At 43.5% G+C, this 11,567-nt stretch overlaps 1 protein-coding gene across 1 annotated transcript; it reads right to left on the bottom strand.

The window, feature by feature from the left end:
• Positions 1–974: 974 nt before the first annotated feature.
• SCGB2A2 (secretoglobin family 2A member 2) lies at positions 975–4,464 on the bottom strand. Its single transcript, XM_014555337.2, has 3 exons — positions 4,328–4,464; positions 2,842–3,029; positions 975–1,168 (listed from the first exon to the last, which is right to left on the bottom strand). The coding sequence occupies exons 1-3, from the start codon at positions 4,380–4,382 to the stop codon at positions 1,130–1,132; spliced, it is 282 nt and encodes a 93-aa protein (XP_014410823.1). The 5' UTR covers positions 4,383–4,464; the 3' UTR covers positions 975–1,129.
• Between the last annotated feature and the right edge of the window lie 7,103 nt (positions 4,465–11,567).

The following is an 11,567-nucleotide window of genomic DNA, read 5'->3' as shown; positions in this document are numbered from 1 at the left end:
GCCATTGCCTGGCATCTTGAGGCCATTCTCCCTTCCCAGCCGGCGAGCAGCCTGACTAGGGAATGGGAATTCCAGCCACTACAGTCATACTTGGCCTCCTCGCTCCCCACCCATGACCTCTGTTGTGCCTAATTCCTGCATGGGGTACACCTGACGGAAGAGTCGTACCTGGTGGGAGCACAATTGTCCTGAGAAAGGGTCAGAGGTCTTCCCGGTGGAGGGGATGGCCCAGGAAGGAAGAGGGACCCAAGGAGGTGTGAGCAGAAGTGGCAATAACTTTTCCCTGGTGACACGCTGGTGGGGACGGGCAAAAGGAAGGAGAGTGAAGTTTCGATTTCAAATCTTTTGATTTGCTTTATTCTGGCATAGCACACATTTCCCATGACCTTCCTGGCCTTGTTGCTCATTGTGTGAATGAGGGGATGGACCATGTCTAGACAGGACTAAGGAGAGTCACACCATTAAAGGGGCACCCAAAATCTCAGGAATTGGGGTAAATAATATTTTTGTGAAGTCTTTTTAAAACTCAAAATTCATGGCTTATATCAAATTTTAAAATCAAGACAGCCTTCACCCCTGCTTTGCTTGAGGCACTTCTCTCACGGGCCCTATTCCCAGCCCTGCACACCTGGGTCAGGGACAGAGATCGCTGAGAACGGTGTCCAGCCATGGCCAGCAGGGCTCAGAGTGGAGACGGAGACTCCGGCAGATCTGGAAACTTGGCCATGACCCAACCACCAGCGCCTCCTAGCTAGTTCCTGGGGAGATGCGGGGGAGGAAGGAGGGAAAAATCCTCTGGAAAAGTGTTTTCCCTCCTTTTCCAGACAGAGGATCAATGTTGGCTACAGATGGTAGCCAACAAAGTACTTTTCAAACACTTCAGTCCTTCACTGGTGAGTTCTTCAATGAATAATCGTGTGTGATATATTAAACTATGTAAAGCCTCTGTTTTAATCAGAGAACAAAAAAAGAACTTCAGGTTTGCAGATACTTTATTGAAAGGAAAATGTAGTTTGAGGTTTCAACAATTGTCTTGCCATTTGTTGATCAAAAGACAGAAAAGAAAGAGAGGTTGTGGTTTATCCGAATCCATAGTCGCTGTCTTCTGAGCCAAAGGTCTCGTGGAAAGTTAATACAAAGCACACTGAGGACTATTGTATATGCTTTGCTGGAAAAACAAAAATAAACATCACTTAGATTTTTCTCTTGCAAAGTAAAATCTTGAAAAATAAACATTTCTTCTCATTGTTTTCCTGGATCTGTCCACACACATCTGACATCCGAGAGAGATAGTGGTGGATAACTCATCCTTTGTTCTAACGTTCAGGAGACATTTATTAATGCCAGAGAAGAGCTGGCGATTCCAGATCTTCTCCCCACCAGAGACCCCTAGGCAAGTTTATTCTGCACATTTCTTGTTCCTTGAAATAAGTTATCCAAGAACTATGCTGCATGTGTATCATTTTTCAACATAGAATGGTTAAAATCTCCACTCAAATACAAGGGAACTTGATATTTTTGAGTTCCTGTGTGGCCTCGCTGTCAGAAATATAGAACATAGTCTGATCTCCCTACCATGCCTTCGTGGCCTACAAAATACTGAGTCTGTGCACTAAGAGTGATTAGCCTGAGCTAGGTTTTCATGAAAAAAAAAAAAAAAAAAAAAGCCCATCATCCTTAATTGCAAGGATTGTTCATTAAAATTTTTTAAAAATGATAGCAAATTCATATAACATATAATTTACCATCGTCACCATTTTAAATATGCTTCACAGCATATTCACTTTGCAGTCAGTGCAACCAGTCTCCAGACTGTCTGCGTCTTGCACAGAGACACTCCATACCTGTAAAATATCTCCCATTTTCCTCAACACCCAGCCCCTGTCAACCACGACCCCAACTTGCGTTTCTGTGGGATTGGCTATTCTTGAAGCCCGGTGTAAGCGGGGTCATGCAGTATTTGTCTTTTGTGACTGGCTGGTTTCCTTGATCCTAATGTCCTCAGATTCATTCCTGTTGTACCATGTTTAAAATCTCCTTAGGTGATTTCCCTTTTACCTTTATGGTTTTTGCAATATTTCTAAATTGTCTACCATGGAATGTTTTAAATAACATATTAGGAGAGGAAAAATATATTCTAGGAGAGGAAATAAATGCTAGAATAAACTCAAAAATATCAATTTATAATTAGAAAGAATTACTCATTGTTAAACTACTGAATTTAGATTTAAACAGTTCCATCACCCATGGTGGATACATGCCCATGATCTGCATTTGTCGTTCCTGGGGTGCTTCATTGATCGTCGAGGAATCCAATTGTTTATGCTCACAAATTTTGATTGCTTGAAAGGTCATTTTAAATTCTTTTAATGAAGTGTATGAACTCTTCTTCAAATGGTATATTCTGGACTCTATGAATCATTCTTCAAATGTTTTACAGTTTGTGACAAAGGAGACTTTTTGTTGAGCACTCTTACAAGTGAAGGACTTCTTGAAATCAGGTGTTGTTTACCTTGATAGAAAGTGTGTGTGTGTGTGCGTGTGTGTGTGTGTGTGCGTTGTGTGTACTGGGGACCTGGTGGCAGGTAATCCTCTGCCTGAAACATCTTTGCCCTCTTTTGTCTTTTTCACTTACCATTCACTAAAGATTTCACAAAGTGGCAAATCAGCACTGCAACCTTGGAAGTCTTTCTTGATGTCAAAGTCATGAGACTAACCACACAATGACATCAGCAGGAATAAGGCACATTTGCCACTGGCTGTGGCATAAGGAGTGAAAACCTAGAGCCTGTGTGTCCCTGTCCCATGGTTCTAAAACATATCAGAAAAAGCCAAAATTACCATCATCACTCTGAAGTTGTCCAGAGTTTCATTTGACTGGGAGAGAAAACATTGCTTAAATTCCCTTGCAGCCTTTGCAGTGTCTTCACTGTCTATGAACTCTTGCAGAGAGGCTACGTATTCGTCCTTGGATAGATTAGGGTTGATTGTATCTTCAACCACCTTCTCGAGAACAGAGCAGCCAGACCCTGGGAAGAAAGCATGCAAACGTGGGCTCTTTGGGGTGAAACCATGATGCTTACCATCCTCTTACATCCCAGTAGACACGTATATTCAGAAAGAAGATTGTGAATGGGCTTGAGTTTTGAAGTCTATGGGAGTGAACTCAGGATCTGGGATTTCTTTAAGTCCTAAAACACCTCCCTTCCTCTTGTTAGCTCGGAGAAGCCAAACAGTATTAACCTTGATTAAATAGGATTCTGGAGAAATGAGATGCTCTGATGCAGTGCAACCTACTAAACATTGTCTGGTCTTTCTTTGTGTGGAGCCATGTGATGCTTCACTGTTATCATCACAGCAGCAGGTGGCGTTCCCAGTATTGTCTATGAATTGGGTCTAGAATATTGTCCATTAGCTCTGTGGATGGTAATTACTTTCTGCAACAGCGAATAACATACGAATGAAATTCTTGTCTGTGAAGTGCTCTTGTGTGTCTGCTTGAGTTGGGAAGGGGAAAGAGCTCTAGAATCAGATTCACGAGACCTAAGTTTTACTCTCGCGTTTGCAACTTTCCATTTACTTGACCTTGAGCCTGTCACCTCGAGCACACCTACATGTACTTCAGGAACAAATGAGGTGGGATATTTAAAAGAGCTTTGTAAATTGAACAAAGCAAACTAGGTGTGTGTCATGTTACTGAAGACCAGAGTCTAGCTGCCAGGGCGTTTTTCTCTAGCTGGATCCTCATTGTGGAAGGAGACCTCCAAATGTGTGAGCTCTTCTCCTCAGTCACCTTTGAGTGGGAAGAGACTGGGAGTAAGGCCATTCCAGAAAAAGGGCTCAAATCTACTCTGAAAAAGTGTGAAAAATGAGGAATCCCTACTCGGTGCAAAACACAGGGTCACACCCCACAGCCTGAGCCTTTTGTCCTGGGAGGTTTCCTGTTTGTTTCCATTTTGAAGGAGACTCCATGAGTGTTGCTTTCAGGAAACGCATGTGGATATAAATGTAGGGGCTCATCAGAGCCTGCCATTCCCTTGCCCCACTGAAATACCTAATTCTAACTTTCGATCACAAGACTCATCCTGGCTGCATGGAACCTGTGGTGATGGTGGGACGCCCTGAATGGCACGAGACACGACGTGCAGCTGCAGAGCTGGGGCGGTGCCCGCACAGGCCCTTCTTTCAGATTTCCTGCGATTAGTGCTGGTCCTTAGGTCTATGGCACACAGACCTGCCCTGTGCTGGAGCTTGGGATGGGGAGATCTTGCACAAGGGACCAGACAACAAGCTTATCCCAAAGCTTGTGCCCCCTGTCAGTACTCACCTGCGTAGCAGTAAAGGGGGAGGGCGACCAGCATGAGGACCATCACCAGCTTCATGTCTGAGCCGCTGTTGCTGGCTGTTCAGTCCAGTGAGGCAGAGAAGAAGGAACTCACTCTGGAGGTGACTGCACACAGCTTCTTTTATCCTGCAGGACACCATGCTAATCCCTCCCACAAGTGAGGGAATGAGTCATAGGATAAACCTGGCTTTGGACCAGGAAAAGACAGCAAGGATCCACCAGAATCCGGCCAGCCTGTGCTGTTTGTAGAAAACCAAGGAGACAGAGACTTCTGGACCCCAAACAATTTTCAGACTGCAATAATGATATGTGACTTTAGGTCAAATTAATGCAAAGTGCTTTCTAAATAATAAAGCAAAGTACAACATTATGAGCTGGTGGTCTTATTGATTTTTAAATTATTATTGTGATTGTCATTCTCTCTTCCCACCTCCTCCCCCGCCCCATTCCCCCTCTTATACCCCACCTCCTTTTCTTGTTTCTATTCTCCTCTTTCTTCTTCAAAGTGCAATTCTCTTCCTATCTTGTGTGTCTTTTCTGCTGGTTCACCAAACACCTTAGCTGGGTGCAATACCACAGTCCTGCTGTGGTCGCAGAGCCTTCTTGCCCATAGACAAGTTTCGGCAAGGTGCTTCAGACTGGGGAAATGTTGATAAAGACTGGCCTTCTCTGAGGGTTGTTTTTCCAAAGGCTATCTTGCTTAGTTAATTTATTGTCACAAATTCATTCTATTGCCTATCTATGAATTAATTTCCATCTACTTTTATTTGCTTTTGGGGGGTTTTCTTCCACTGATTCAAAGGATGATATGAGTTAGAAGAACAGATTACTTAGGGGAGGCAGTGCTGAATGGTGGAATGGTGATGGGATCTGGCTTCAAGCAGATGTGGATTTGAATCTTAAATGCAACACCTAATCATGAAATGTTTTTGGACAACTTCAAGTACTGGTCATTCTGAGCTTCCATCTCCTCACTGCTAAATTGGGTGTAAATGACGCCATGCCTGATTTTGTAAGGATGACAGACAGACAATGTAAAGGGCTTTAAAATGGGTAATCATGGATCAGTGTGAGGTTCCATCCATCCATCCATCTATCCATCTATCTATCCATCCAATGCTTAACAACACGAAGAGTGTCTCCTATAACTGGGCCATGTGGCACAGATTGAGTTGTCAGGATAATTTAGACCAGGACTTTGCCCTTGCAGAGTTTACCTCTAAAGAGGGAGGCGACAAAGAAGCCTACAATTGAATGAGTGATACCAGAGAGGGATAACTCTAAAGAACAACAAAACAACCACCAGGGGCAGCATCCTGTAGGGAGGTCCAGGCAAGCTATAGGAGGAGGGACTTTTAATCTTGGATAAGTGGGCACTGATACTTTGGGGAATATCTGGGGAAGAGTGTCTAGGAAGAAGGAATAGCAAGTACAGAAATCCTGAGCAGGTGGTGCTTGGCCTGAGAAGGAAAGTATGTCTCTTAGAGTCAGAGAGGGACAGGACAGCCTCACAGGGGAGAGAACCTACAGCAGTTTACATAGGGATGATAGGAATGAAATCAGAACAAAATGAAAAGTTGGCATCAGTTAAAAAAAATTAAGAAACAGACAAGAGAGTCAGAGAGATGAGTCAATAGTTAATTACCCATGAATGCATTCTTTGCTGTCTGGATTTTTTGGGGGCTCATTTCTTTCCATCATCAGCTGCAGCATAAATTGCCAAGAACAATACTGACTTAGCAAGAGGCTAGAAATGGGGAAGAAGGTTATTTTCTCATGTGTGTACCTTCACCCAGTTGACCGTTGCTGGTGATCTTCATTCCAAAGGCAATTGAAGGACCTTGATAATGAAATGGCAGACTGTCTCCTTGGCCAGGACCTAATGGAGACTCTGCTGGTGCCCCAGTTGTTATGCACCTGTTCTGTTGCCTGCTGGTTGTTGGACACCTCAAAGGTTTCTTACTAAGAAATAAACCTTACATTATGTATGTGGTACCCACAAAAAAGAGGTATGTTCTCCACAGGGGTGATCCTTCTCAGGTGAATCAAATAACAATAACTCAGCTCACAAGAGACTCCTTTGCCAGCTAGCGTTTCAAAGCAGGAATAGAAAAAACCAAATGTCTGAATCTTTGTGTTGCTGGCCTGATTTTTTTCTCTTCCCAAAGGGGATTTTAATTCATGTTTCCAAATTAAGTCCAGAAACTAGAGAAAAAAAGAACCTTCAGTTTCAGTGTTTGTGAGGCATTTATCAATCACCTCCAAGGACAAACCATGGTGTTGAGATTTTTACCCTGAGTCTTTGGGTCTTGGGGCAAAAAGAAAGCATGTGGTAAGAGAATTATATTTGGCCTGGCCTTGAACTCATAAAAAGCCTGAGATATATGCACACTAATATTTTGGTCACTTGACTCCTTGCCTTAATTAATATAGGTAACAACATTCAGTGACAGCAATTTTTCCTATGATTTACGCACTGGCACCAAAGCCCAACAAAGAGTTAGTTTGAAATTTAAATGATCACTAAGCTTTTTTTTAAACTGTAAGTTACTGATACGAATCAGCTCCACAGTATTCTGGGGACAAGATACCCCCATTTCTTTATTTTCATTCCTTCCTTAAAACTGGTTTTGCCTTTTACCTCCAGGGCTGTTGGAACATTAACCACAGGCAGGTTCTTTGGAGGGAAACCTCTTCTTCCTTAAAATCATGCCAAAGTCTAAAAGTCTGGTGGAGAGATACTTCCCCAGGCCAGAAACTGCAGGAAAGGCCCCGGAGTTGGAGACGTCTTGTCATTGGTGAGTTGTCTGTTCTTCATGCCATCAGGCCTTTCCTAGAACAGGTGCCCCCTTGCCCTGGGCCCAGCCCGCTGTGGGCATTTCACAGCTGTGTTTCTTTGGATTGTGGTGAAGTCTGAATGACTTCCAACACGCAGGTCCTCAGAACAGGGCTGGGCACAGAGCAGGTGCTGCCTACATGTCAGTGGATAGGGATTAATTTTATAAATTGAGAAAGGTGTTTTGATAAACCCTGAAGGACTGCTAGGACCCTTAGAGATCACTGATCTCTGCTTCGATTTCCCATCTCGAAAATACAGAAGAGCATCATGTTCACATCTGAGGTGAAAAGTCCTCAGTTTGAAAGTAAAGTGCTGTTTCTTGACCCATGCCTACTTCATATTTTTCTAACCTTTTAGAAAGAGTTTTATTGAGATATAATTTCCATATATAGCTTTTCTCTCAAACATATTGCTATCAAACTTTTCCATACATGGCACCAGTCCATATGTGCTTGTTTTCAAAGTGCAATGAAACATGAATGGCAAATGATTAAACAGCACTGATGAAAACCTCTCTCAGTCTTCACCACAACAACCCAATGAGTAGGGTGATGATGAAATATACTGGTCAAACTGGGGTAACTTGAAGGGTGAGAGGGGTCACTGAGGGGATGGAACGCTGGGAGAGCAACATAAAACAGGTTTCTTCCAAGTGAGCTGGGATGTGTGGTCACCCTCCCCGTGAGGTGGGCACATCATTTCTCCCCAGCTGCAGACACCAGGACAAGAGAGGTCAAGTACCTTGATGAAGGGCGCACAGCTGGTGGGTGGCAGGGCCTGAGTAAGGAGCCAGGTGTTCTGTCCTGAGAGACAGCTCCCAAGGCTGTTATTAAGCCATCTCCTTTGTTTGACCCTAATAGACTTTCACTTCATGGTTCCCATGGATTCTTATGACCTTGACTTCCACGACTGCCCCATGTGTACTTCAGACTGATTTCTTAATCTCCAGGCCATTGCTCCTTGTGACCCATCCTTCCCCACTGTCCTTGCCTCAGTCCCTTTGGGCTGAAAATCCTCATCATTTCCAATGCCACATCAGGGACAGCCCGCTTATTGTGCTATTTCCTGGCCCCTGAATCTGGCAGATCTCCCTTCCCAGGAACCTTTGTCTTTCCATGAGCAGCTTTCTCCTTGAATCTCCAGGACCCTGATGCCATGGCCCCTTCCTCCCTGTTATGCTCCCTGAGGGGATGGCCTGTGCACCTCTGATCTCTGTGTGATGACAGTAGTAGAGTTGGTGACTAATTAATTACTGTGTCATTGCTTTTCACGATAGATTTTAAATTTACACAAATATTTTGCTGAATAGATTGCATGCTATTATGATTAGGTCTGTTTAGAATGAGCAGCTCATTGAAAACTGAATAGCTAGTCAAGGCATGGATCAAACCCAACACTAACCCCAGGCATGAGCCTGATATCCTGGTGCTAACGCCACCTTCTTCATGTTCCCGGGTGAGGACTTTGGAGGCACAATAGGGAGAGGGCCGGTCAGGAGGGCAAGAAGTTGGAGCCCTAGCCACCTGGGGACTGGGTCGCCTCCCTATTAACACAAAGGAAGCAGTATTTGAATCCAATCATACCCGGATCCATCTAATGGCTTGGAGCAGGGAGCCGGATTTGGAAGCCCAGCCAGGATCAGGAGTGACCTCCAGCTAGTTCTCTTTGGCTCATTCACCAAAGCCCTGAACTTTACACAAGTTGACATTGCCAAAAACTGTGTGGTTAAATATTTAATCCACACACATGTGACAGTTCAGTTAATTAGGTATCTATACCATCTCTTCTCGATTCAGTTGGTAATTTCCCTCCACTTCCTGCCCATGTTTTCTTGCTAACTGTAGGCATTCACAACCTCTCTTCCTTAGGGGCATTGTGAGGGATATATAGAAGAACTGATATAAACTACTTCCAGTGCTAGAACAGTGATTCATTACTGGGGCTGATTTACTCTCTCCTTCCACCCATGCCTGTGGACATTTGTAAATGTATAGAGATGCTTTGGGTGTCCTCAGAGGGTGGGTGGTAGCTAGGCCTCAAGTGGGTAGAGATAAGGGATGCTGCTAGACCACCAACAATTTTCAGAGCATCTACTCAAAAAAAAAAAACTTCTGCATCAAATGTCAGTACAGCCATGGTTGAGAACACCAATGAGAGAGAAACATCTAAGAGGATTTTGCCCTTGTGATGAAGGTCAGCAGTGCTAGGTGGCCGCACACTCTGGGGACAGTGAATGCATCCCGGGTGCAAACAGATGCTGGCAGGAGCATGGGCATCTGTAGCCTCCCGTGTGTGGAGCTCAGCTTCTCGTCCATGGCTTTGCCCAGGCTTGTCCTCACCCCTGGGGGCTGTCAACTGAAAAACATGTACAACCTAAAATTTGAGAATTATGTTTCATTTGGTGGACTTTCTGAGGACTTCAAGCCTGGGAATCAGCCTCTCAGATAGTTCTGAAGGACTGCTCCAAAGGAATATGGAGGAGCTAGGCTCTATAGGAGTTTTGCAACAAAAACCAGGTAGTTGGAAGATGCAAGAGTGTGACCTCATTGTAACCATTCCTTTGATATGCACCTTAGCTATCTGGGACCAGTATCTTGTACTTTCCCATCTGTGTCTCCTCAGGGTGCAGCATCGGGGGTGGCTGCCATGATTGACTACATGATGGCGGACACCCTGTTTCCATCCTGATTTCCTTCAGGGCTCATCACCGGAGGAAGGTGTGGGGGCTGCTGTAGTGATTTCATGGGTGCACCATCCCCAGGCAGCATTCTTAGTCCATAGGGAACTTTCTCTCCTTTCACTCATCTTCATCCACTTTGTCATTCAAGATCCAACTCAGTCTCTATATCCCTCACAAAGTGTTTCTTCTCAAGGACTGCAAACTCCTAGGGCCTTTGTTTTTCCTTGAGTTATTATAGGCCTTTAATTTCTATGAAACAATCTCATTCTCGGTGATTTATCGCTTATCTTTCTTCAGTTGTCAGTCATGCCTCGTGCCTTGGGGAGAATTAATTTCTTCTGGAAAACCATTAATTCTTTCAACAAAACACATCAAGTTTCTCCTAGGTATGAATGAAAATTGTTCTCTGCCATATCACTAAACAAAAGATGTTGCAGCCATCAAGCCACTATTGCTGCTCCCAACAGTGAGCCCTGAGAGAACTTAGGATGGAGACCAACAGGCTGCCCACTGCCATTCCCTCAGCCACTGCAGCCACTTCCTATGGGGCACCCAGAGGGGACTTAGGTTGGGTAGGAACAGGATATTGGCCCTAGATACCTCAGGTGCATACAAAGAAATGATTTCAATGAGTTCAGACTCTTGCATCTCCTCAAACACAGACAAGTGTTTAATTCCTTAGCTTGAGATACCTGGTTTTCTCTAATTAACAGTAATTTTTGATCTTCTGAATATCTGGTTTTTATTACATTTTTTTTTCCAGGTTGACTGTGTTAGCAACCGTGAAGGGACATATGTTTGGTGTAGTGTAGATTCTAACTTGACCAGAGAAAATTTCAAGAATCATAACCAATTTTTTTCACTGACCATTTGTATTCCTGCCTAGTCCTTCCTTTTCATTTATGTCTTACAAGTTCCTGTATTTTACAGAATTTTGATTTATAACATCAATATAGGAGGATTGTTCAAAAAGGAAAATATTGAAAGACATCTCCCAATGAGAAGCACTAGACCCTGTCCATCCCCAGTCACACTACAATATCTGCTACTCATCTACAACTGCTTTTAATGTGTCCCCTGGTATTGACATGTTCTAAAAACCTTTTTCACTGTTCTCTACAGATTCATCTATAAAGCCCTATGTTAGATCCTGTGTTTACTGGATTCCATATTTTGCCTTTCTTTATCTATTCCTTCTTTCTTGTAAAGTGAGTTATCTGATACCTTCTAAGAAAATGCTCACTGGAGACAATACTTTGGAAAATTTGTACTTCTGAAATATCTTTAAAAATTTTTATGCCTAAGTGATAATTGATCACATATAGAATCATATTTGTATACAATTGCAGGCCAGAGGCTTGGAATTGTAGTATTAACCTTGTATCTTCTAGTCTTTTGTTGATTCAAGGTTTGTTCCCCATCTTTGGTTATGACCTAGTGTTTCTTTCTGAACGAAACATCTTTCTTTAGAGCAATGTTTCCAGGAGTCACAAAAATGTGTTTGGATGTGGGGCAGGACTGGGCTCTTCAATATACTATTCTTCATTTCTAGGAAATTTTCTTGTAGTACTTGTTTGGAGATTTTCTCCCCATCACGATCTCTCTCATTCTGGACTTCTACTAGCTGGACATCTTAGATTGATGCCTGGGGATGGGACCATGGAAATCCTTGTGTGCAACACCCACAGTGAGCCTTGATCTGC

Source organism: Camelus ferus, chromosome 10, assembly GCF_009834535.1.
Source record: "Camelus ferus isolate YT-003-E chromosome 10, BCGSAC_Cfer_1.0, whole genome shotgun sequence".
NCBI classification, from domain to species: Eukaryota; Metazoa; Chordata; class Mammalia; order Artiodactyla; family Camelidae; genus Camelus; species Camelus ferus.
The sequence above is the reverse complement of the archived record's forward strand: the minus strand, read 5'-3'. Positions and strand labels throughout refer to the sequence as shown.